The sequence below is a fragment of the Piliocolobus tephrosceles genome, chromosome 11 (assembly GCF_002776525.5).
Source record: "Piliocolobus tephrosceles isolate RC106 chromosome 11, ASM277652v3, whole genome shotgun sequence".
NCBI classification, from domain to species: domain Eukaryota; kingdom Metazoa; phylum Chordata; class Mammalia; order Primates; family Cercopithecidae; genus Piliocolobus; species Piliocolobus tephrosceles.
The window spans coordinates 18905718-18931282 of NC_045444.1; the positions used below are offsets into that span (position 1 = coordinate 18905718).

General features: G+C 40.7%; 1 protein-coding gene across 5 annotated transcripts in view; it reads right to left on the reverse strand.

Annotated features, from left to right (window-relative positions):
* The window catches only part of MAP3K19 (mitogen-activated protein kinase kinase kinase 19), a 58759-nt gene that overhangs the window by 19366 nt on the left and 13828 nt on the right, over positions 1-25565 (reverse strand). For 3 of the 5 annotated variants that reach the window (XM_023193772.1, XM_023193771.1, XM_023193770.1), the window contains exons 3-6: positions 20838-20934; positions 15384-15462; positions 14184-14443; positions 6683-6726 (exon numbers count right to left, since the gene is read on the reverse strand). In XM_023193772.1, coding sequence (XP_023049540.1) covers positions 6683-6726; positions 14184-14443; positions 15384-15462; positions 20838-20934 — 480 coding nt within the window. Of the gene's footprint in view, positions 1-1129; positions 3581-6682; positions 6727-14183; positions 14444-15383; positions 15463-20837; positions 20935-25565 lie in introns of all 5 variants that reach the window. The other 2 variants (XM_023193768.1, XM_023193769.1) reach the window with 2 other exon arrangements.

The following is a 25565-nucleotide window of genomic DNA, read 5'->3' on the forward strand; positions in this document are numbered from 1 at the left end:
CAGTGGCTCACGCCTGTAATCCCAGCACTTTGGGAGGCCAAGGCAGGTGGATCATGAGGTCAGGAGTTCCAAGACCAGCCTGGCCAAGATGGTGACACCCTATCTCTTCTAAAAATACAAAAATTATCCAGGCATGGTAGCAAGTGCCTGTAATCCCAGTTACTCGGGAGGCTGAGGCAGGAGAATTGCTTGAACTCAGGAGGCGGAGGTTGCAGTGAGCCGAGATCGTGCCACCTGCACTCTAGCCTGGGCAACAGAGCAAGACTCCATCTCAAAAAAAAAAAAAAAAATTATTCCTGATCCTGATACGGTGTGGATGTATTGTACTATAACCTGAGTTAGTGTTCAATAAATAATATTTCAGCTTAACTACTGTTTCCGTCTTTAAAATTTCAGTTTGGGAGGCTCGTGTACTTTAGTGAAAATGATAACAAAGAAAACCCAACTATCTGTTGATCTTCTTCCCCACTCCATGCCCACTCCTATGCCAAACAAAATTTTTTAAAATCTTATTTCAGGATTTTTGCTTACACTTCCATGAGAACAATGGCCAAGTCTTGTACAGCACTATGCTCCTAGTTCTTGGCCCACTGCTGGAAACACAGTAGGCATCAACAATAATTTTGCATTAAAGTAGTGACTCATCTGACAGCAAATGCTCAGATGTTGGGACTCTGAGAAATGTACATTTCATGTCTTCATATGAACAAAATGGTGAGCCACTTCTGGAGCCATGTTCATTTCTTTCTATCTCATATACCTAGAGCAATGTCTTGCCTATAATTATCTCTCTGCTGACAGTTGGAAATGATATGCTGTTGATTGAAAATGTCATCATTGAATAAAATACTGACCTATTTTAATGGTTTTGCTAAATTAATTTAACCAAACTGATTTCATTGCAATGTCAAGCTAGCTAAATTCCAGAAGTGAGGCAGCACAATGGAAACATCTTAGCCTGGGAGTCAGATGACCTGAATTCCAACCTTGTGATCAAACAATGAGACCTTGAAGAAACTATTTAATCGTTTAGGGTTTATAATTCCTCATTTGAAAATAAGGGGTTTGAACCAGATTATCTCTGAGGTCCTTCCCACCCCAATGAATCTCGGATTCTAATTTTACCAACCTGCATTTTGACATTTGTTGTCCCTCTGTCCGTTTCTTTTGGGGTACTTCCTCTCTGACTGAGGATACGATTTAGGTTTTCAGGATCTGTTCCATTTGCCATTTTTTGGCAAGAGTTGTTATCTTTCTCATCAAGAGCTAATAACTCTGCAGCTAGACAACCTAATAGTTCATCTGTCAATTCCTCATTATTTACAGAGTCCGGAATTCCTTGGGAAATTGAATTTGTGCCATTTAAAGTTTTTCCAAACATTTGATAAGTGATTGACTTATTTGCTAAACTATCATGATCTAAATAATGTACCCAATATTGATATGTCTGGGAAGATGCACTTTCTTGTTTTTCTTGGAAAGAGAAATTTGCAAGTGTTTTAGACTGATCTGAAACACTATCAAACTCTAGATCATTAGTTGAAATTCGGCTGGCATTTACTTTACTAAAAGATGCTGTATTCTGCTTTTCTTGCTGTACATACTTGTTAGAATTCTTCTCACTGGGCACTGCCCAGCTGTTTTCCAAAGGGATAAATGGGATCTGGTGATGTAGCTCTTCAAGTTCTTGCAGATCTCTGAGGCTTGTGGTGAGTATTTGATTGTTAGAAATGTCTCTATCGCCCATAGACTCTTCCACAGAAACTTCTTCAACAATGGATAAATCTGAGACAGGAGGGAATTCATTCTGTTTCATGGACTGCTCAGGTGTCTGAGCCAAGTTCATGGGATGAATTTCATCTTTGGAAGATAGAAACTCATTTCCTGAAGACTTTATCTGCCAGTCTGGTTCTGAAATACCATCACTGTTTTCAATGTCATGTAGGTTGCTACGTACAGCCTTGGAACTCTTTTCTTTAGAAATTAAGCCTTTGTGCTCTTGTTTAATGCCAAATGAAGTCTTTGGGGGTTTCATATGTGGTTTTTTCTGAGGAAGTCTTGTTCTGATATTGCTGCTCCTCTCACTGTGCGAAGATCGACATTTATTGGTGATACATCTGCCTGATGGAGCCGAACATATCTCACGGTAATACTTGTTTTCATCCCTTTCAGCCTCTCGCACATGACAATAAACAGGGGTCCCAAACATTTCATAGATTCCAGGTCCATTAGCAGTTGAATTGATTTCTTGGAACATATCACTATACTTAAGATCTAGGTAATTTAGTCTTGGCTGTGCGGGTTGAACAGAGAGAGGAACACAGGACTTTTGTATTCCTGGATTTTTACATATGCAAGGAAATGATTGCTTTTTAGGTTTCTGAGTCCGGTGAGTTGATTGCTTCTTTGCTATCTGTGGCATTCTCTTTTGAAACCTGGGCAATTGCCAAGGCCTGGGGTCAACAAGTCCCAAAGCAGGGAAAATTTGTGCTTTTATGCTGGTTTTATGCATGGTAGGCTTAATGGGACCTTCAGTAGAAATCAGGAAATTCGGAGGAGTCTTCTTAATTGTCTTAGTCTTTGAATCCAACTTACTTCTATGAGAATTCATCTTATGCTTGTCATTTTCTTGGTGTACAAGTATGTTGACACTATGGTTGTTATGAATGGTTCTCTTTGTTTTTTGGAGGCTTGGTTTGGCTATTGCTGGTTCCTTGGGGCTTCCATCCACAGGGAAGGTGATGTGGATAAGAGGCACCATCCCACTCATTTCTGGTTTGGCTCCTTCCGCTATTGATATTTTTATGTTTGTCTCCATGCTCCTACGACCTTCTGGGAGTTTATCAATGGGGTCATCAAAGAATACATTGGATAAGCTTTTAAGTACAGTACGCTCTTCTAAAATATTGTTTGGTTCCGTTGCTTCATCTTTATGTAATGAAGCTCTTTTTGAAGCAGCTTTATTATTTCTCATCTCTTCATCCTGGCTTGGAGTTATTTCTGAATGCTGGGCTTCTTGGAACTTGCTTGAAATGGTACATACTATTTCTGAATCTTGTTCATAGTTTTTGGCTACTGACCTCTCATTCTTTCTTGATGAAAGATATTGAGAGTTCTCTTCTTCAGCTTTTCTCGTTTTACTACGATGGCAGTCAATATCCTCTTCCCTATCTGCAGGAATATTGCCTTCCTTCAAATTCTCAAAAGACACCGAAGACTGCCCTTTTTCAAGGTGGGTGATTTCAATTTTGTTACATTCTTCTATTTCCTTGGATTTCCAGTTCTCCTCCATCGCCAGGCATTGTCTGTGATGGTTAGCCTTAGGAAAAGAGCATATGTTTCTTGACCAAATGAAGCCATCAGAAGACCTGAGAGTCGAATCCATCAACACCTTAACTAGGGCTCCTGGAGGCTTATTTGTCGGGCTAAGATCAGGTTGACGAACAGATGCTGAGAGCTTAGGCACAAAAGATGTGAGACTTGGAATGTTTCTTTCTTTCTCTTTTGGAAACTTGTGATTTCGGGGGATACTAAGAACACCAGATCGTGTGGGCAAGAGTGACAGTGGTGGCAGAGGGAACTAAAAGGAAAGAGAGAAAAAGCTATGAATGCAGAAACATATATAAATATCATGCTAACTGGTTTAAAGTAGTCTAAAGAGATTATAATATCCTCTTAAGGAAGGCTTTTAAAGTACAAAGCTAGCCTGGAGATCACGAATTTTTTTTTTTTTTTTGAGACAAGGTCTCGCTCTGTCACCCAGGCTGTAGTGTAGTGGAATAATCACAGCTCACTGCAGCCTTGACTTCCCGGGCTCAAGCAATTCTCCCACCTTAGCCTCCTGAGCAGCTGGGACTACAGGCGTGTGCCACCATGCCCGGCTAATTTTTTAATTTTAGTAGAGACGAGGTCTCTCTATGTTGCCCAGACTGGTCTCAAACTCCTGGCCTCAAGCAATCCTCCCACTTCTGCCTCCCAAAATGCTGGAATTACAAGCATGAGCCACTATGCCTGGAAAGATCACAATTTTTAAAACTAAAACCTCATTCCCAATTTTTTTTTAGAACCAATTTAAAGCAACACTTTTTTTTAAAAAGTTTTTAAAACAATTTTTAAATTATTTTATATGTATTTTTTTATTATACTTTAAGTTCTAGGGTACATGTGCACAACGTGCAGGTTTGTTACATATGTATACATGTGCCATGTTGGTGTGCTGCAAAACAACACATTTTAAAACCAGAATTATTATAGATGCAAATATTCATGGTTATATATTTTTAAACGAAGGCCCTATAATGTAAATGGTAAAAATTTAAGATAAGAAGTGTTTTATTTCTCTTCCTTTTTCCTTTTACTTTCCATAGAATTGATTTAAGATTTTTGAAATCCCACTCAGAACAGTTTAAAGTTGTTGTTAAAATACCTCAAAAATTACCAGTTATTGACTAACTTAGAATTTGTATCTGAAACACAACTACTTACCATCATCTTGCTGAATTATTTTGTGAATGAAATGTACAAAATTTCATTTTTGTGGAAAATGGATGGCTTTCATTTCTCCTTTGCCCTCTATTTTCAAACTAAGCTAGTTTTTATTATCATCCTGTAGAGGTCAGTGTAACCCAATGTATAGTATTAAGCTTTGTGGGCAGTAAGCTTATGAACTCCTTAACTCTGCTTCTTTTCATTGTGGTCTTTTCCTGTGTATACAGATTCAGTACCTATTTATATCGCAATATTTAAAGGCATGGGTCATGGGTAGTAATTGAGAAATATATGTTTAATTTTCATTCTATCGCCACGTATGTGTAAGAAGGAAGGAAATGGAACTTGACTCTAGAAACTTAGGCATTAAAAGTAGATGAGATGTAGTGTAGGTCCCAGTTTTACTGTCTAGATGATTTTCCCCATTTCTTTAAAATGACTTAGGAAATAAAGGCAGATTCACCCAGTGCTTAACCATCTGCCTAGTAATGGCCATTATATTTTTTTAGGTCAATAAATTTCTTTTTACAATGCTAAGCAGTACCTATGCGTAAGTATTTCTCAAAGGCTCGTAGGAAAAGAAGGGTCAGGTAGTTGAGAAACTACGAATTGCAAGTATCTTTCCAAAAACTTATAAATTAGACAACCAGGAAAACCTTTCCACCACTGGGGGGAAAAAATAATTGCCTAATTTCTAGATAGGTTGAAAAAAGACAAATTAAAATATGTCTGGCCAGGCGTGGTGGCTCACACCTGTAATCCCAGCACTTTGGGAGTGCAAGGCAGGTGGATCACTTGAGGTCAGGAGTTCGAGACCAGCCTGACCAACATGGTGAAACCCCATCTCTACTAAAAATACAAAAATTAGCTGGGCGTGGTGGCAGGTGGCTGTAATCCCAGCTACTCAGGAGGCTGAGGCAGGAGAAATGCTTGAACCCAGGAGGTGGAGGTTGCAGTGAGCTGAGATTGTACCACTGCACTCCAGCCTGGGCAACAGAGACTCCATCTCAAAAAAAAAAAAAATGTCTAAGGGAGCTATTCAGCTCATTATGTAGAGAACAGAAACACTCCAGAAAAGCACTGCACCTGGCAAGGCATACTTTTCCCGGGGATGATTTGCTACTCTAGGAACTACATGTGAGTTGTTGTTTTTCCAAGAAATACAGTTGACCCTTGAACAACACAGCTTTAAAATGTGCAAGTCCACTTACATGTGAATTTTCTTCCTCCTCTGCTACCTCTGTGACAGCGAGACCAAGCCCTCCTGTTCCTCCTCCTCAGCCTATTCAACATGGAGACAATGAGGATGAAGACCTTTATGCTGCTCCACTTCCACTTAATGAAGAGTAAATATATTTTCTCTTCCTTGGGATTTTCTTTCGTTGTTGTTGCTGTTTTTTTTTTTTTTTTTTTCTTTCTTTCTTTCTTTCTTTTTTTTTTTTTGAGACGGGGTCTTGCCCTGTGGCCAGGCTGGAGTACAGTGGCGCGATCTTGGCTCACTGCAACCTCTGCCTCCCAGGTTCAAGCAATTCTCCTGCCTCAGCCTCCCGAGTAGCTGGGATTACAGGCGCCTGCCACCACGCCCAGCTAATTTTTGTACTTTTAGTAGAGATGGTGTTTCACCATGTTGGCCAGGCTGGTCTCGATCTCTTGACCTTGTGATCCACTGCCTTGGCCTCCCAAAGTGCTAGGATTATAGATTTGAGTCACCGCACCTGGTCCCTTATGATTTTCTTAATAACATTTTATTTTCTTGGCTTTTTTGTAAGAATACAGCATATAATACATATAACACACAAAATGTGTGTTAATCAACTGTATATGTTATCAGTAAGGCTCTGGTCAACAGTAGGCTATTGCAGCCAGGTGCGGTGTCTCACACCTGTAATCCTAGCACTTTGGGAGGCTAAAGGGGAGTCTTACTTGAGGCCAGGAGCAAGACCAATGTGGCCAACACAGTGAGACCCTGTCTCTACACAAAACAAAACAAAACAGAACAGAACAAAAAAACCAGTAGGCTATAAATAGCTAAGTTTTAGGGGAATCAAAGGTTATGTGTGGATTTTTGACATCAGTGACCCTATCCCCTGCATTGTTGAAGGGTCAACTGTAATTGCTGAGGATTTGATTCTAAATTAGTTGATAGAGTTTTTTGGTTTTAATTCTCAGTCAATAATGCTAGCACCAATCTTACCTCGATGCTTTGGCCACTGTACTTCATATCAGAGGTCGAAGACTCTACAACAAGAAAAAAAATAACTGGATATTCTTAGTAGCAGAGAGAAAACAGTCTCAAGCCAGAGTCTGGGGGTGAAGTAGTACAGATGCTAAGGGGTCTCAGGAAAAGTTGTAGATATTGGAGGTTTCCCCTGTGGAACTCACACAGAGGTGAACTCATTACGCAAAACTTCAGGCTACTGCCACTAGCAGGGGTTGCTGTTTTATATTTCTATCTCTATTCTGAGAGAAAACCTGAGATCTCTGGACCACAGAGCAGACCATTTATCACTCACAGAACATTGTAATGCCAGTTCCCCACATCCCAGTTCCTCACAGGGCAACGTGATGAGAGCCGGCTGTCGACCTGCGTAGCTGGTAGAGTTGCATCACAGGAGGGAGCCCTGGAATGATGAGACTCAGGGGGTGTATTGGGTGGGTGGCACTTTAGCCCATCTTTCCCTCCAGAGAAAGAGAGAACTTTCCTATGAATGGTAAGCAAATGCCTCCAGGAGAAAGGTGCCTCTATGTTTTATTACCCTAGAATATAAGCAAACAGCTTTTGGGGAAATCAGTCTCTAAACCTCTCTGGAGCAATACACTAACTTCTGAGGCGTTTTTGCTGTTCAATCATCTTCTGACTAGTTTCCTAGTGTTTTTTGCTTAGAAAGCCTGAGCTGTGCAGAAATGTGAAAATATTCTTGTATAAGTATCTCCCAACAGTTGTTTAAACTAGATCAACCATGAACGCTGAAGGTGAGTGTGAGGAACACTCACCCAGGTAATGAGATGGGACTTACTAGGTAGAATAAAACCTAGAAGTTGTTCTCTTATTACCAAAAAGTCAGAATGATCCCCAAAACCCCACACACCACCACCACCACCTCTGCATAGTTTGGACTGTCTAAAGCTGAAGCCAAAAGCTCCAGTGTCTCCAGGGTCAAAACAGGTCACAGAAATGGATGAAGTGGGACAGGAAGGCACAGCAGTAAATGGAGATCATATGCCCCAACTAAAGGGGCATCATTACCCAGCTCTCAGTGATGTCATCCAATCCGGATGTGTAATCCAGCACTGCTAGATCTTCCAAGAGAAGCCAGAGAGCTGCAGATTTTTTTTTTTTTTTTTTTTTTTTTTTTTTGAGATGGGGTCTCACTCTGTCGCCTAGGCTGGAGTGCAGTGGCATGATCTCATCCTGCAACCTCCGCCTCCTGGGTTCAAGTGATCCTCCTGCCTCAGCCTCCTGATTAGCTGGGATTACAGGCACCTGCCACCATGCCCGGCTAATTTTTTGTATTTTTTTTTTTTTTTTTTTTAGTAGAGACGGGGTTTCACTATGTTGGCCAGGCTGGTCTTGAACACCTGACCTTGTGATCCACCCACCTCAGCCTCCCAAAGTGCTGGGATTACAGACGTGAGCCACCATGCCTGGCCAAAGCTGCAGATTTTATGTGAAATCTCCTTCCCCTACCCTTGCTTATTTATTTGAAAGTTTTATATGTTTAATTTTTTGTATAGACAGGGTCTTACTATATTGCCCAGGCTGGTCTCAAACTCCTGGGCTCAAACAATCCTCATACCTTGGCTTCCCAAAGTTCTGGGATTCTACGTGTGAGCCACTGGGACTGACCTCCCCTCCCTGGTTTTTCAATGTTGTGAGGGTCAAACAAATGTCTGTAGGTCCATTTCAGCCACAGGCTGTCATTCTGAAGTTTCACACAGAGAGAAAAAGACTTCTTTAAGATTTAACACAGTAGAAAAGCCACTCCCGGGTGAAAAACAAGTCACCTAGGAAGAGGACCCCAACAGGAGGGGCCACAGGCATTCCCCTTGGACACAGCTGGCCATGGCACCCCCACTTCATTCTTAATGCATTTACTCAACAATTATTTACTGAGTGCCTACTGAGTGGCCAACACTGTCCCAGAAGATGGCAATTTATAGTTGTGAGCAGGAAAGACAGATCTTTGCTCTTTGCCCCCAGAGGTTGCATTTCAGAGGTTGAGGTTTTCATTGAAAAGATGTTAGAAGTTAATCCAGAAATACAATTGAATATAATTTATAGTTGGGTACATATGGATAACATCCTGAGTTTTTTTTTTTTTAAAACCTCTTTCAAGTATTCTTATCAATATTTGGATAAATATTATCCAATATTGGTCAGGAATTATGTGGGGTAAAGACTTCTGGTGGAAATGCAGAGGCAAGATCTTTCTGGTAGGTAACTTGACAATATGAGTCAAAGCCTTTTTTAAATGTATAGAGACCAGCCTGAGCAACATAGTGAGACTCCATCTCTACAAAAAATGTTAAAAGTAGCCAGGTGTGGTGGCACGCACCTGTACTTCCAGCTCCTCAGGAGGCTGTGGCGGAGGATCACTTCAGCCTGGGATATCGAGAATGCAGTGAGCCATGTTTGCAACACTGCATTCCAGCATGGGCAACAGAGCGAGACCCTATCTCCAAAAAACTAAATAAAATAAAATGAGTACAGAGTTCCAATTAAAAATGGCAGATTGAATTTACAAGCTTTTCTCCAGTCCCTCCACAAATCACACTAAAATCACAGTAATTAAAAAATGTGTAAATAAGGACAAAAAAATAAAAACACCCAAATGATAAAACAACAGATGAGCAATATCAACATTTTGGACAGAGAAAACTATATGGATGAATAACAATTGATTGAGTTGTCAGCTTTCTGTGTTCTGCCCAATGCTTGCAAGGGGAGAGCCCAACCAGAAATAAGAATCTCGGACAGGAATGGGAACTGAAGGTACTTCCGAAGACAGGGATGCAGGCAAGACTGAAACGAGAGGGTGCTCATAAGTCTGTGCTGGAATAAGTCCCAGATTCCCTGCCCTGTCCACTATGAGGAGTTACTCTTCTCCTTTCCTGCAGATGACTGGAAGTTTACTCCCTGGCGGGCTTGAAACAAAGATGCTAAGGAGCTGGATATGGCTGAGAGCAGAAATGGGGTGCTGGAGTGAAAATATGAGGATTAAGGAGAAGTGTACACACTGAAATATGAACCCCATTCAGTGCCAAGAACATTGCCTCTAATAACCTGTATGCAGGCACTTGGATTCTCTCTCTGGGGAAAACTAGCCGAGAGAAAAGATCCATCAATCTATACAAGCTGACACTTGGGAACCCCTCTACCAATCGTCCAGTTCTCCACCTATTCAACTCCTTTGAGGACCATTCAACAAGCTCACTCAAACATACAGAACTTTTTAGTGAAACCCTTTAGATACAAATAGACAAGATTCAACTGATATGTAGGGAAATGCTCCAATATGAAAATACAGAGAACATATCAAACTGAAAGAAAGAAAGGAGCTCAGAAGAATTAGAGACAATAAACAAACAACTCTGTCATTCATATTCTCCATGTACCCTTTCTCAAGAAGCTGCTGGGAAATATGCCCTAGTAAATGAGGATTAAGTAAAGCAAGGAAGCCAGGCAAGGTGGCTCAAGCCTGTAATCCCAACACTTTGGGAGGCCAAGGTGGGTGGATCACTTGAGCCCAGGAGTTCAAGACCAGCCTGGGCAATATAGTGAGACTCCATGCCTGGTGGTGCATGACTGTAGTCCCAGCTACTCAGGAGGCTGAAGAGGGAGAATGGCTTCAGCCCAGAAGACGGAGGTTGCAGTGAGCTGAGATCGCACCACTGCACTCCAGCATGGGTGACAGAGTCAGACTCTGTCTCAAAAAAAGGAAAGGAAGATTAAGCCACATATCCAGTACACAGGGATTCAACACAGCAAGGAGGCAAGGGAATTCCCAGGATGACGCGAAGGGAATCTCAGATGGGCGGCTGGGCAGTAGATCCAGAGAGCAGGTGGTGCGGAGTAAAACTGGAGGCCAGGAGGGTCCAGGAGCAATGTCTTCAAAAACAAAAGGAACCAACAGATTGCCTGATATCTAATCACCTGTATTGAGATTTGTTTTACAGGTGCAATACCCAGGATGGGATGAATTAGTAACAGATATACAAAAAGTAAATGAAGAAATGAAGTGGCTATTACTAATGCTGAGATAAATACAATGTCTAAAAGGAGAGGAAATGTAGTCAACACACTATGGAGCTCAGCTGCAAATAATACTTTACCTAGTCATAATAACAGAGACATTGAATATTGATTTCAAAAAAATAAACACAGGCCAGGCGCGGTGGCTCACACCTGTAATCCCAGCACTTTGGGAGGCCAAGGCAGGTGGATCACGAGGTCAGTAGATCAAGACCATCCTGGCTAACATGGTGAAACCTCGTCTCTACTAAAAATACAAAAAATTAGCCGGGCATGGTGGCAGGCGCCTGTAGTCCCAGCTACTCGGGAGGCTGAGGCAGGAGAATGGCATGAAGCCGGGAGGTGGAGCTTGCAGTAAGCCAAGATCGTGCCGCTGCACTCCAGCCTGGGTGACAGAGTGAGACTCCCATCTCGAAATAAATAAATAAATAAATAAATAAATAAATAAATAAATAAATAAATAAACAAACAAACAAACACAAAGATTGGGAAAATTGGGCATTGCTTGTGTATGAGGTAAGTAATGTAAAAGTAATAAATCTTAACAGATGAAGCCCAAACTGGACAATCAATAAATACCACTCTAAACATGATATGTAGCAATATGAAAGCATACACTAGAAGAAACAGTCTTGTACTAGCTGTACTTTTTTTTTTTTTTAAGAGATGAGGTCTCACTCTGTCACCCAGGCTGCAGTGCAATGGACTAATCATCATCCACTGTCGCCTTGGCCTCCTGGAATCAAGCAATCCTCCCACCTCAGACTCCCGAGTAGCTGAGCTATTAGGTAGCTGTGCACCACCACAGCCACTTAATTTTTAAAATTTATTTTTATATATGTACTGTTTTTAGAGGTGGAGTTTGCCTATGTTGCCCAGGCTGCCCTCAAACTCCTGGCCTCAAGCTAGTGCTCCTCCCTCAGACACCCAAAGTGCTGGGGTTACAGGCGTGTGCCTATGCACAGCCAGTACTTCTTATTTCTTTTTCTTTTCTTTTCTTTTTTTTTTTTTTTTTTTTGAGGTTTCAAGTGATCTGCCTGCCTTGGCCTCCCAAAGTGCTGCCCCGGACCTGATTATTATTATTATTATTTATTATTAATTAAAAGTGTATTTGTAATGGCTATGTGCCAGGCATGATGCCAGGTGCGTGGAGGTTGAATGATTCTTACTTTTGTAATCCGGTGAAGATGAGCACATAAACAAATAGTGACAATTATGCTTGATTAGTGCTATGTTGTAAGTAAGATCAGGATCCTATAGGGGAACAAAGAAATGGCAACTCACCCAGTTTTGGGATGTTCAGGAAGACTTTCCAGAGGAAGTGGTTTCTAAGACAGAACCTGAAGGATGGCATAATGCCTCAGCAGAAGGAACAGTAGGTGCAAATATTCACATGCATGTTTAGGGAATAGTGTGCTAAAGTTTATCATACTGCTGAGGAAGAGTGGCAAGATATGAGGTTGAAAGAGGCTGTTGAGGCTGAACACGGTGGCTCACGCCTGTAATCCCAGCACTTTGGGAGGCCAAGGTAGGAGGATCACTTTAGCCCAGGAGTTCAGTAACAGCCTGGGCAACATGGTGAAACCCCATCTGTACCAAAAAAATAGCCAGGCGTGGTGGCATGTGCCTGTACTCCAAGCTACCCAAGAGGCTAGAGTGGGAGGATCGCTTGAGCCCAGGATGCAGAGGTTGCAGTGAACCAAGATCATGCCACTGCACTCTAGCCTGGGCAACACAGCCAGACCCTGTCTAAAAACAACAAAACAAACAAACAAAAAACGCTATCGAGATTTGGGAACTAACTTTGTAAACTTCAAGGAGCAAGAGTCTAGGTCCACTTCACAGTCCAGATTTCATATGAACTCTTTTACATACAGCCCATCAAAACACTGCTTCACCATCATGCCAAATGAAACAAGCCAGACGTAGGACAAATATTGCATGATTCCATTTATATAAAAGACCTGGAATGGTCAAATTCATATTGAGACAGAAAATAGAATAGTGGTTGCCAGAAGCTTTGGGAGAGTGGGAAATAGAGAGCTATTGTTTAATGGGCACTGAGTTTCAGTTTTGCAAGAAGAAAATGTTCTGGGGATGAATAGTTGTGATGGTTGTACAACAATGTGAATGTACTTAATGCCACTGAACTGTACACTTGAAAATGATTAAAATGGTCAGTTTTATGTTACACACATTTTAGCATAATGAAATCAAAAACCATTTTTAGGCGAGGCACGGTGGCTCAGGCCTGTAATCCCAGCACTGTGGGAGGCCAAGGCAGGAGTATCACAAGGTCAAGAGATCGAGACCATCCTGGCCAACATGGTGAAACCCCGTCTCTACTAAAAATACAAAGCTTAGCTGGGCGTGGTGGCATGCACCTGTAGTCCCAGCTACTTGGGAGGCTGAGGCAGGAGAATTGCTTGAACCTGGGAGGTAGATGTTGCGGTGAGCTGAGATCATGCCACTGCGCTCCAGCCTGGCGACAGAGCGAGACTCCGTCTCATAAATAAATAAATACATAAATTTAAGCACTGCTTCATTTAAATTTCACTTAAAATGTATCCTTCTCTTAAAAACCCATAATAATTATTCTTTCTCTTTTTTTTTTATTTGGTAAGATGCCTCACAGCTCCGCTGGCATGCAGTCTCCCTCATTGTGATAAATCAATGAATGTAACTTGTTGGATTATAAGGTTGTTCCTGGTGGTTTTGGCTGGTTGGTTGAGGACAGTGGTAAGCAAATACCAAAGACAATGTTGCCACAGGGGGAAATGCTGGCATCAGTGCTGCTATCTAACAAATGAATCTTGGGCTCAATATAGTTGGAAGTAGGCTCTTAGACTTGCACATTAACTTGGGGATCCAGGAGTAAGGCTAAAGTAGACTCAAGTCCATAACGACCCTAGGACCTGGTAGAAGTAAACTCAATACTTCTGGCCAAAGGCATCCACAGCATGGGCCCCCAAGATTCTCACAGATAAACATCAACCAAATATGAGCTCACAATGAAGATTTTCAAACACTCAAGAAAAAAAGTCAACCATAGTGCAAATCAGTAGGATATTGTTAACTGAAATTATCAAATATAGTTTATAAAATAACGTCTGAAATGTTTAAAGAAATAAGCAATGAAATAATCTAAACAATAAGATATTCTCAAACTATTTGTCTTCTATTCCTTGAACAAATATGTAAACATTTGCACATATAGTGTTCTTTCTGCTGGAACATTATGCCATCCTTCATTTTACTTGTTTACTAGTTTATTGTCTGCCCCACACCCCCATGGCCCCCAGGAATGTAAATTACACAAGGGCTGGGGTTATTGTCTGATATGTTTACTGCTATATCTCCAGCATTTAGAACAGTGCCTGGCACAATACATAAATATTTGTTGACCGAAAGGACTCACTGTGGAATTCAATGTTCAACTTACCTTCAGATTTTCTTTGCTGCTCCTTCAGAAAATGAGGAGCATCTTCTCCGGTTACAAACTTGGAAATGTTTGGTTCTAAACAAGATCTCGGCAGCAAAAAGCCCAAGTTCACATCGCAGAGCTCCCTGGAACTTTCCTCTTTTTGCAAAAGTAAGGGCCGCATGGTCAGCGTGTTTGTCCTGAGCTCCACCATCTCAATTTCATTTGGATGAGGAACTGCATGTGCTTGTGCCCATTCTTGATGCGATGAGGTTATCTGACTAAAGGGGGAGGGAAATGTTTTACTTAAAACTCGGTTGCCACATCCTCTGAATCTCCAGTTCTCAGTCCAGCCTGACATCACTAGAAAGTTTGAAGAACTATTTCCAAATGGTGCTGCTGAAAGGAAAGGCTGAATCCTGAGAGGGTAAGACATCTCCACCCACCGACTCCTCCCGGCCTCCTCAGCCCTCTGTACCTTCACCTGGATGCATTAGGTTTCAGCTCACTCTCATTTTCCCAATGACCATTTCCTTGCACAGAGAAATCAGAGACCAAGGGCAGAAATGGGGGATGCACCTTTTTATCTCCACAGGCATTGACTAGCCCAGTGCTTCTCAAACTATCTTTGATGAAGAACTGGCATTTAAATTTTCCAATCATTGTGAACTGATACTTTTGTAAAATATAAGTGAATTGCCATAAAAATGGAAGAAAAATAAAAGACATGCAAAAAATAAGCTTCATTTTTTTTTACTACCCAATCAATGAACGTAAGTTATTTGCCAAATTGCTTTGTAACTTTTTTAATAGTCACCCTCACAGCCTGTCCTGACCTTATCATGGACTGGTAACAGGACCACAGAACCACATTCTAAGTAGCTCTGCCCTGCACTAGGGTCAGCAAACTACAGCCCAGCGGCCAAATCCAGCCTTCATCCTTTTTCTGTAGCTTTAATTGGATCACAGCCACAGTCCTTTGTTTACAAATTATCTGTTGCTGCATTCAAATAACAGTTGCAGATTTGAATCATTGCAACAGAGACCATATGGCCCACATAGCCAAAGTGTTTATGATCTGGCCTCTGCCACATACTATTTATTGCGACCTCTACTTTTAAGCATTATTATGGATTGAATTACTAATAATGTAGGTTGCCACATGAGTATCATTGCTTCATACTTCATTTCAAATCTGATAATTCAAAGAATACTCCTTACTTCTTTTCTTTTAAGTCTTCTTGGATCATTTCTTGAGGAGGACTGACATCTCTTGGAAAAGTCACAGTGATCTCAACACCTATAGAAACATATCACAGTAGTAGAAGGAAGAAAGTAATGAATTCCAGTGGAAAGCAGGAGACATACTTTATTTGTTTGGCTAATCTCTTCTTAATGATTACAAAATGGATATTAACCAGGGGCTGAGGTTTAGCCATCTCTGTATCTTTCCTGTTCAGAATATGATAGATCCTAAATAAATGCTTGCTTAGAGAGCAAAAAAAACATATAATAATATTTTACAGATGTGAAATAAAGTTGTATAACAAGCTATGTTGTCCCCAGGATGAAGAAAACAGGACCACCTTCTATAAAGTGTAATGACACCTATCTCCCAGCACTATTGTGAGGATTCAATGCGATAATTTATGTAACACCAAAGATGTTTGCTTGCATTTGTAATTTTGGTCGTTCCATGAAATAATTCCCAGAATAACCCTTAAGACAGAAAGTTCCAACTTATAGAATATGCGCTTGCTCACAATATAAGATCTCAAGCAAATTTATGTAAAAAACTAGTGTGAACTACTCTGACATTGCCTGTTCTTTAAGGTGTGTTCATTCATTCCTTTTTTTCATTTAACAAACTTTTATTAAGCATATGCCAAGCCCAGCACTTTGTGCTGAAAACAGGGAAATAAACAAGATGCAGCTGGGGCCCTAGTAGAGCTGATAAGAAAATACAGAATGCAGTGAGATAAGCACTGTGATAGAAGCAAGTGGTGATGTGGGTGCAGAGAGAAGTGTCCTTCCGGGAAGACGCAATGTTTGTCCCGGTATTCATTTCTATCCATTTATCTGTCAGAGCCATTTATTCACTCAATCTGCATGTGCCTGGAGGAGCAATGGCTATATGAGCTCCACTAATTGAAGGCTGGGGAAGGAGTATCACGGGGAGGATAAGCTTAGAGTGTGACTCGGACATCCCTTCTCTGCCACTTCCTGGGTGACCTTGGGAAAGTTGCTTAATAGCTGTCACCGTTATCTAAATTAGTAGATTTTTATTATTTTAAAAGACTTTGGATATATTTGTTTGTAATACATAGGAGCTACCATAGTGAAAGCATTTTTGTTGTTCAATTTTTATACCTGTGCCATTTAACGAAACAAGTACATTAAAAAAAAAAAAAAAAAAACTGTAAAAAATTCCAAACGGAGAAGTTTTATTTACCATCAGGCAAATGATAATAGTGTTTACTATCATTGTCATCCAATATTATGTTTTGTGCTACCATAAAAATGTAGCTAGCTTTGGTTTTCTTAACGTTTCTCAAATAAGACAACTTGATTGCATGCTTTCTAATACTATACAATTGCATGAAACACTTGTCTAAAAATGAAGTTTCCTTGGAATAGTCCATTGTTTTTTCAGTTTTCAAAGAGCCTATCACCACACTGTGTAGCACAAAATGAGAGGCTTGGAATTATTGAGCTGGAAGGAACTTAGAGGTCACCTAATCCAAGCCTTTCATTTTAGAGACAAAGAAACTGATAGCAGTGAGTTTGCACGACATGCTCAAGGTCGTTCTCCTACTTGAAAGGAAGACGGATGTCTTTCACAACATTTTTGTAGTCATCCTTGATTGCGAACACCTAGCTGACATGTTAGAGTGAGAAAAACACACAGCATACTTTCCTAATAACTAAACTGTCAGTGAAAAGAATGTTCTGGCACAAAAGCTAAATGTATTTAGTTCTTTGCTGTGAAAATTAGAAAACTGACTGTATTCACATGAACCATATTTAAGGACAACTATACTTTTGCAGTTGTCAAGAATTAATAGATCCAGAATGCTTTCAAACAAATTTAATGTGCTTAAAATCTGTTCATCAGCTGACTTCTTTTTCAAACCAAGAAACAATGATATAATATAAGCACATGTAAGAGAAAACCTACTTGCCTTTCAAGATATTGTTAAGAGCTAAGGGCCACTGTCCTAATTGTTGGTCCTAAATTTGAAAAAAGATCATAGAATGCACTGATTCTGAAGTCCTCTAGAAACATACAAATGTTCTCTTTGTTCTGCCTCTTGAATACTGTGAGTTGCTGAGGTTGCTATGGATAAGGCCTCTCGAGCTACCCAGTAGGCCAGGGAAGACGACGCATTGTCACAGGTAAAAAGAAAACACTTGCTCTTATCTAAGCGCATTTTTCACGTAATGAGCGTCAATTAACCCTATCAGAAAATATTACCATAGAGAGAGATTAAAAGGCAACATTTCAACATAGCCACGAATGTATTTTCTTTATAGAAGAGGTGAAAATGACATTCATAACCAATCAGAAAATGATCATTAATTTGTTGTTGTTAGTGTCAAAGCCATTATTAAAATAAAAACTTAGAATCTGGCCCAGCCTAACTGATTTCAATTAAGAAAAATTATTTTCTCCAGAAAAGCCTCACTTTCCTTTTCTCCTTATTTCATTTGTTACATTTTTGTGGGTACTTAATAGGTGCATATATCAATGGGGTCCTTGTTCTATTTAAATGAATGTGCGTATCTGTCTGGATTGTGAGGATGGAGATTCAAAATATTTTGATGCCATCTTCACGTTTTGATGATTTCCTAAATTGTGAAGCTCAACACAGACTTAAAAAAAAAAAATAACAACTGTATTTCCAGCCTTCTGTGCTGTTAGATTCAGAAAGCTTACTTGAGAGACTGACGTATGTGAGTTACATGAAAAAAGATAAGGTGCAGGCATCCTGTGTGCTGATGGGGGAACCAGCAGAGGGAGGAGATTCTTACATTGATAGTGGGAGCGGCTCTTTGGTTATGGCAGAGGTGGCATGATTTGGGGGGGTCAGTAGCAGCCAGTTTTGAAACGCATTTATGGGAATTCTTCCTGACAATCCAATCTAGAGCCTTCCTGTTATGGACTGGATGTTTTGAATGTTTGTGTCCCCCACCGCAAATTCATATGTTGAAGTCCTAACCCCTCAGTGTGGCTTATTTGGAGATGGGGCCTCTAAGGTTACATGAGGTGTCAAGGGTGGGGCCCTGGTCCAGTTGGATTTGTGTCCTTCTAAGAAGAGAGCTCACTCACTTGTGCTCTGCCTGTGTGTGCACAGAGGAAAGACCACATGGGGACAGACCGCCATCTGCAACCAGGAAGAGAGCCCTCACCAGAAACCCATCCCTGCTAGAATCTTGATCTTGGACTTCCCATTCTTAAGAACTGTGAGAAAATAAATGTCTGCTGTTGAAGCCCCCTAGTCTATGGTATTTTGTTTTGGCAGCATGAGTGGACCAAGAAAGTTCCTCTCCTCTGGTTTTTCAATGGTATATGAACTTCCTAATATCTTTCAAATTTCCCTTCCTTTTTAACCCAACCAAGAGTAGGTTCTTGTATACCTGCAACTATAAATCCTGATGAATTTATACTGTATTAAAATATTTTTAAGCCCATTAGTTTTAGGGAATAGGTTCTGTTGTTCACTCATGAAACGAGTAAATGTATAGGCTCAATTTCTAGTCTACAAGATTTGTGTCTGTTATATTCTCAGAAAATAGTGTTTGTTTGTGTTTGTTTGTTTGTTTTGAGACTGAGTCTCACTCTGTCACCCAGGCTGGAGTGCAATGGCGCGATCTCGGCTCACTGCCACCTCCGCCTGCCGGGTTCAAACGATTCTTTTGCCTCAGCCTTCCGAGTAGCTGGGATTACGGGTGCGCGCCACCATGCCCGGTTAATTTTGTATTTTTAGTAGAGACGGGGTTTCACCATGTTGTCCAGGCTGGTCTTGAACTCCTGACTTCAGGTGATCTGCCCACCTTGGCCTCCCAAAGTGCTGGGAGTACAGGCGCAAGCCACAGCACCCAGCCCATTTAAAGAGATTTAAACCAATATTTAAAATGAATATAATGCACAATAATATCCAAAACACTTTTATTTCAGAATTTGTGACTAGAAAGAGTAGCTAGCTCAACTGAAGTCTCTACCAACTGTGACATGAAATTTTATCAGGAAGAGAATTGCTTCTTCCAAATTTGTAACTCAAGTTGTTAAAAGCTTAAAACTGAAATAACTTAGTGGAGATGCCTCATAAGTATTATGGCTCCCATATGAAAACTAAAAATATTGCAAATCAAGTTTAAAAGAATGACTAACATCCCAAATGGTGAGTTATCTCCAAATTGAGCAGAATAAATGAAATATTTAACCTCCTGGAAGGCGCTTGGGACACCATTAGGCTTCTAAGAGCTTGGCTTTGAAGTCTATGAAAGTCGAAGGAGGACTGCAAGGACCGTTCTGAAGGGTTTCGGGATTTATTTTCTTTCGTTAGCTCTTTCAGGCTTAATGGTGTTCACAATTTTAACGGTTACTGAATTACTCTCGGCCCTTGGCCTGGGGAGGGAAGATTCCCAGTGGGCGAGAGAAAGGCAGGCGGCTGCCCAGGAGAGGGCAGCATCGCACCACCTCCCGGGAGACGCTACTCGGGAGAGCTGCCGCCTTCTGGGAGGCGCGAAGGGATGAGAAAAACGGGCATCAAAGAGGGCGGCTTCCCTGGAGTGTTAGAAATAGAAGCCAGAAAATTGCCCGGGAGAAATTGCAGCAGTTCAAATAAACATTTACTTTAAGAAGGTTATGGATAGATGACAGACAAATGGGATAGCTGTGGCAACTATGTCCTGAGGAGAGAATCTGCAAATACTTTGTGGTCTGTTAAGTTCAAGGGCACTTACGGTCTGACAGGATAACATATTTGAAATGGGTGGTGTTCTGGAAGATTCCAGAGTTATGGCCTTGTAAATAAAAGACCGAGACTTGGGGACTTTCATGCCTTGTTCATTCCCCCACCTTCCCCTCAGGGACAACAGCTGATGGAGACATGTGTGGCTCTGGAAGGGAACTGATCGCTGAAGCTGCTGGAAGATTCTGAGAGGAAGAAAATGGGGAAAGGATGTTATCAGACAAAAAGGAAGGGACAGGGAATGCCTTGGCTGAGCTGGAGTGAGGTGGGATAAAAGAGCCAGAGAGCATTGCCTATTCTGGACAGTTAAGTTGCCTAGACCCACTGATTCAGATATGGACCAAAAGGTAGTATCATGAGTGGTTTTCTTCTTCTTTGGGCTTCTGTGTCTTCAAACTTACTTATTATTATTTTTTAAACTTTTATTGCAGGAGTTAAGCTCAGGGGTACAAGTGCAGGTTTCTTCCACAGGTAAATGTATATCATGGGGTTTGTTGTACAGATTATTTCATCACCCAGGTATTTAGCCTAGTACCCATTAGTTAGTTTTCCTGATCCTCTCCCTCCTCCACTCCCTCTACCCTCCGATAGGCCCCAGTGTGTTTTGTTCAAACTTCTACAATGAGTGCTTCTGAAATTGAAGGGAAGCCCATATGATCATGTTATCTTTGTAAACACATTAAGGACTGAAGCCCCATACCTTCTGTCCTGGGTTGCCAGTCCTGTCTACCACCACTGGGATCTTCTTCTTCACTAACCGGTGTGGAATGACTGCAGTCACCATCTTGGTCGAACTCCTGCAGTATCATAAAATTCAAAACTCAGTAATTAGTTATTCGATGTACCAATTTGTTGGCAGAATGAATGTTGATTTTTCTAGGCTAAAGATTCACACCGTGGATTTCTTTTAAATTGGATAAAGTATTTAGGAATAAAATAATAAGAAAGTATCTGCCCTTGGAGCACTAGGCTCAGACAGTCATGGATGTGATTAATTGAATAATCAAAAATGAAGAGCAAAGCTCAAATCACATTGACACATAGAAATTCAGTGTTTTATACTTTATCATCTCAGTGCCCAGGCTGCTAAGCTGCCCCAAATTCCATCCGGGTGGGTAACTGGAAAGAATCCTTTGGCCACAGTCACAGTGAACAACCCCAAAGGAACGTGATCTTTTCCATAATGCCTCCCTGGGGCATCATTTACAAATAGCAAGAATGGAAATCCCTGCCCCTTGTGGAAGCTACAGATATAACCCTAGACTGAAAGGAGGCAGCAAAACTGATTAAAGTCTTCACTATGATGGCGTTCTGATCTAAATCATGGTGCACAACACCTCTTAAACTTCCTTTTCACTCTCTGGAAAATAATCATTATAGTTGAAAACCAACTTGATTTACAGAAAGTACTCCAAACATTTTAAAGAAGAAATGTTTTCTTAGAATTCATTGTTTTTGGTAGTTTCCTTCATTACAAGTTATAGCTGCTGATTTTGTGCCTTTAAATTTCTAGAACCATGATAGACCCAAAAGTAGTAGTTAAAACATCCCATCACAACCCAAATGTTACAACTAGCTGTCTGGTTTCTATGATCTAGGTGGACTACCTATTTAAGGGGACTGTTGGACAAGAAGTCTTTGCCCTAAGTGCACAAGCCTGTCATCTGAAATGTCAGAGAAGTGGCGAGTCACTAAAATTCTCTGAGAGCTCATTTATTAATTCCCAAGAGAGCTAGGAAATTTCTTGCTTTTCTCTCCTTATTCATTTTAATTGTTGTAGCAAATAATAAAAGTTGGCCAGGCACGGTGGCTCACTCCTGTAATCCCAGCACTTTGGGAGGCTGAGGCAGGTGGATCGCTTGAGCTCAGGAGTTCAAGACCAGCCTGGGCAACATGGCGAAACCCTGCCTCTACTGAAAATACAAAAATTAGCTGGACGTGATGGCACACACCTGTTGTCCCAGCTACTTGGCAGGCTGAGGCAGGAGGATGGCTTGAACCCAGGAGGTCGAGGTTATGGTGAGCTAGGGTCATGCCACTGCACTCCAGCCTGGGTGACAGAGTAAGACCCTGTCAAAAGAAAGAAAAGAAAGAGAGAGGAAAAAAAAGAAAAGTAGAAGAAAAGATAAAGGAAGTAAAAGTAAAACCTGGCCAGGCGTGGTGGGTCACACCTGTAATCCTGGCACTTTGGGAGGCCCAGATGGGTGGATTGCTTGAGACCAGCCTGGACAACATGGTGAAGCCCCATCTCTACAAAAAATACAAAAATTAGCCAGGCATGGTGGCACGTGCCCGTAGTCTCAACTACTCGGAACGCTGAGGTGCAAGGATCATTTGAGCCACAGGAGGTTGAGGCTGCAGTGAGCCATGATTGCACCACTGCACTCCAGCCTGGGCAACCGAGTGAGACCCTGTCTCAAAAAAAAAAAAAAAAAATCCAGAGGTAAAACCCTCCATTTATACAGTCATTAAAAATATTTTAGGTATTCAATCATAATAACTTAGTTGTCATACCTTACTTGTATTCAGTAGTTTATACTTAAACATTATTTTTTAACGTTCAATTTTTATGGGCACATAGGTATATATATTTATGGGGTAGAGGAGATATTTTTATATAGGCATGCAATGCATAATAATGACATCAGGGTAAATGGGGTATCACACATCAAGCATTTATCCTTTGTGTTACAAATGATTCAATTATACTCTTTTAGTTATTTTTAAATGTACAATTAAATTATTACTGACTATAGTCACCCTGTTGTGCTATCAAATACTAGGTCTTATTCTTTCTTTTCCTTTTCTTTTTCTTTTTGTTCTGTCATTGGGTTGATTATTCATTCTTTCTAGCTATTTTTTTTGTACCTATTAACCATCCCCCTTCCTGCCTACTCCCCACTACACCCTTATTAATACTTTCTAAAGCATTTTCTATCTCCTGGCAAAAGTCAGGTGCCCTATCTCAGACTATCCTGGTTTTCAGTGGCCAACGGGTTCACTCGGCTCCTAGGCTGTTGTCAATTTCACTGCTTATTCTTCTCTGTATTTCAAAAATTCTACCGTTATCTGGCAAATTCCTCCTCCTTCCTATCAAATCGCAAAGGGGGATTTATTCTTCCTAGAACATATGAAAATACAAAAAAGTATTTTTTAAAGCAAGATTTTAAAAAATCACCAATAACCTGACAACCAAAGAGTAAACACTGTTAACATAGAAATCATATTTTCTTCGTGTTTCTCCTAAGTATTTAAAAATATACTTGCATCATATAATTTTTGTATCTGGCTTTTTCACTTAAGCATACATTCATAAGCAATTTACTAAGTAAATGTCATTTTAATGGAATTTAAGATTTCTTTCCTTCAGCAAATATCAGAGGGTCATCATAGTACTTTTTTTTTTTTTTGAGATGGAGTCTTGCTCTGTTGCCCAGGCTGGAGTGCAGTGGTGTGACCTCAGCTCACTGCAACCTCCACCTCCCGGGTTCAAGTGATTCTCCTGCCTCAGCCTCTTGAGTAGCTGGGATTACAGGCACCTGCCACCATGTCCGGCTAATTTGTGTATTTTTAGTAGAGACGAGGTTTCACCATGCTGGCCAGGTTGGTCTCAAACTCCTGACCTTTTGATCTCCCTGCCTCAGCCTCCTAAAGTGCTGGGATTACAGGTGTGAGCCACTGCACTTGGCCAATAATACTTCTTTAATAAGGCCCATTAGTCTTACAATTTAAGTCCCATGATGCCTAGTAGGTCGTTTTAAATTCTTCATTTTTACACATAGTGTTATTAAATATTTGCAACTAACACACCAATTTTGCATTATTTCTTTAGAGTAGATCCGTAGATATGGAATTATTGATCCAAAGACTATGAAAAAGTTGGCTTTTTGTACACACATTGCCTTAAAAGTTTATCCCTATTTAAAATCCACCAGCAGTGTATGAATGTGCTACGTCACATCTTCTCCCTTATCGTCATTGCTTTTCATTTAATTAATTAATTAATTATTGTTTTCCCTTCTTTTCACGGGTGTTTATATGATGATTATCATTATTTTGAGGCAATGTCTCACTCTGTCACCCAGGCTGGAATTCAGCGGCACTATCATGGCTCACTGCAGCCTCGAACTCCTGGGCTCAGGTGATCCTCCCACTTCAACCTCCTGGGTAGCTGGAACGACAAGTATGTACCACCATGCCCTGCCCCTTTTCATTTTATTTTTTATTTTTTGAGACAGAGTGTTGCTCTGTTGCCCAGGCTGGAGTGCTGTAGTGCAATCTCGGCTCACTGCAAACTCCACCTTCCAGGTTCAAGTGATTCTCTTGCCTTAGCCTCCCAAGTAGCTGGGGTTACAGGTGCCCGCCACCATGCCTGGCTAATTTTTTTTTTTTTTTTTTTTGTATTTTTAGTAGAGATGGGTTTCACTCTGTTGACCAGGCTGGTCTTGATCTCCTGATCTCAGGTAATCCACCTCCCTCTGCCTCCCAAAGTGCTGGGATTACAGTCGCCTGCCACCATGTTTGGCCGACTTTTCATTTTATTTTATTTAATGTAATATATGGAATTGATCTTCTTCTTATTGTTTGAATGTGAATACTTCGATTAATAGAAAAGTTGGAGATAGTTTTAGATGTTTATGGGTCATTTGAATTTTTCTTTTTTAGTATTATATATAGTTTTTGTGTAGATCCTTAGTCTAGAACACTCTAAGAGACCTCAAAACACGTTTCTACTAAGAGACCTCAAAACACATTTCTACCATTTCATCTAATTACAATGATTCAGTGAAATTTTTATGCCAAGCTTTGGGAAAACAGCAGTCTTCATTTGGAAGTGTTAGACATAGAACTGGTTCTCACATCAAGTTTCCATGTTGATTACAGGGCTGTGGTCAATCTCAACTATTCAGTTCATTTGTCAGTTGGTCCTATGGGAAAAGTTGGAAGCCGGCAATGTGGTCGTACCCACCTACAAAATGCATAATGATGACTAGCATTTACATATATAGTGACAGACACTGTTCTATATGCCTTAACGTATTAACCCATTTATGCCGTAGGTTGCACATTTTTTTGTGTGAAAAATCAGACGTTGGCAATGACCTTGAGCAGTGGGATATAAATAACCCCCACAAACTCAGCATTCCAGTAATGGAACACTAGGCATAAATGGGTTAACTAATTTAATCCTCACAACTCTAAAGTTAGGATCTATTATCTTCATTTTATACCTGAGGCCCAGAAGAGTTAAGTAGCTTACACGAGGTCACAGAGCTAACCAGTGGCAAAGCCAGAATTCACACCCAGACTCTGAAATCTGGGTCCAGAGCTTGTAACCACTCTGTGATCTTGTTAGCATGAAAAGTTTGAAACAATGAATTTCGACAAGAACCAGAAAAAAAAAAATTAATGAGCAAAATAAAGGGGA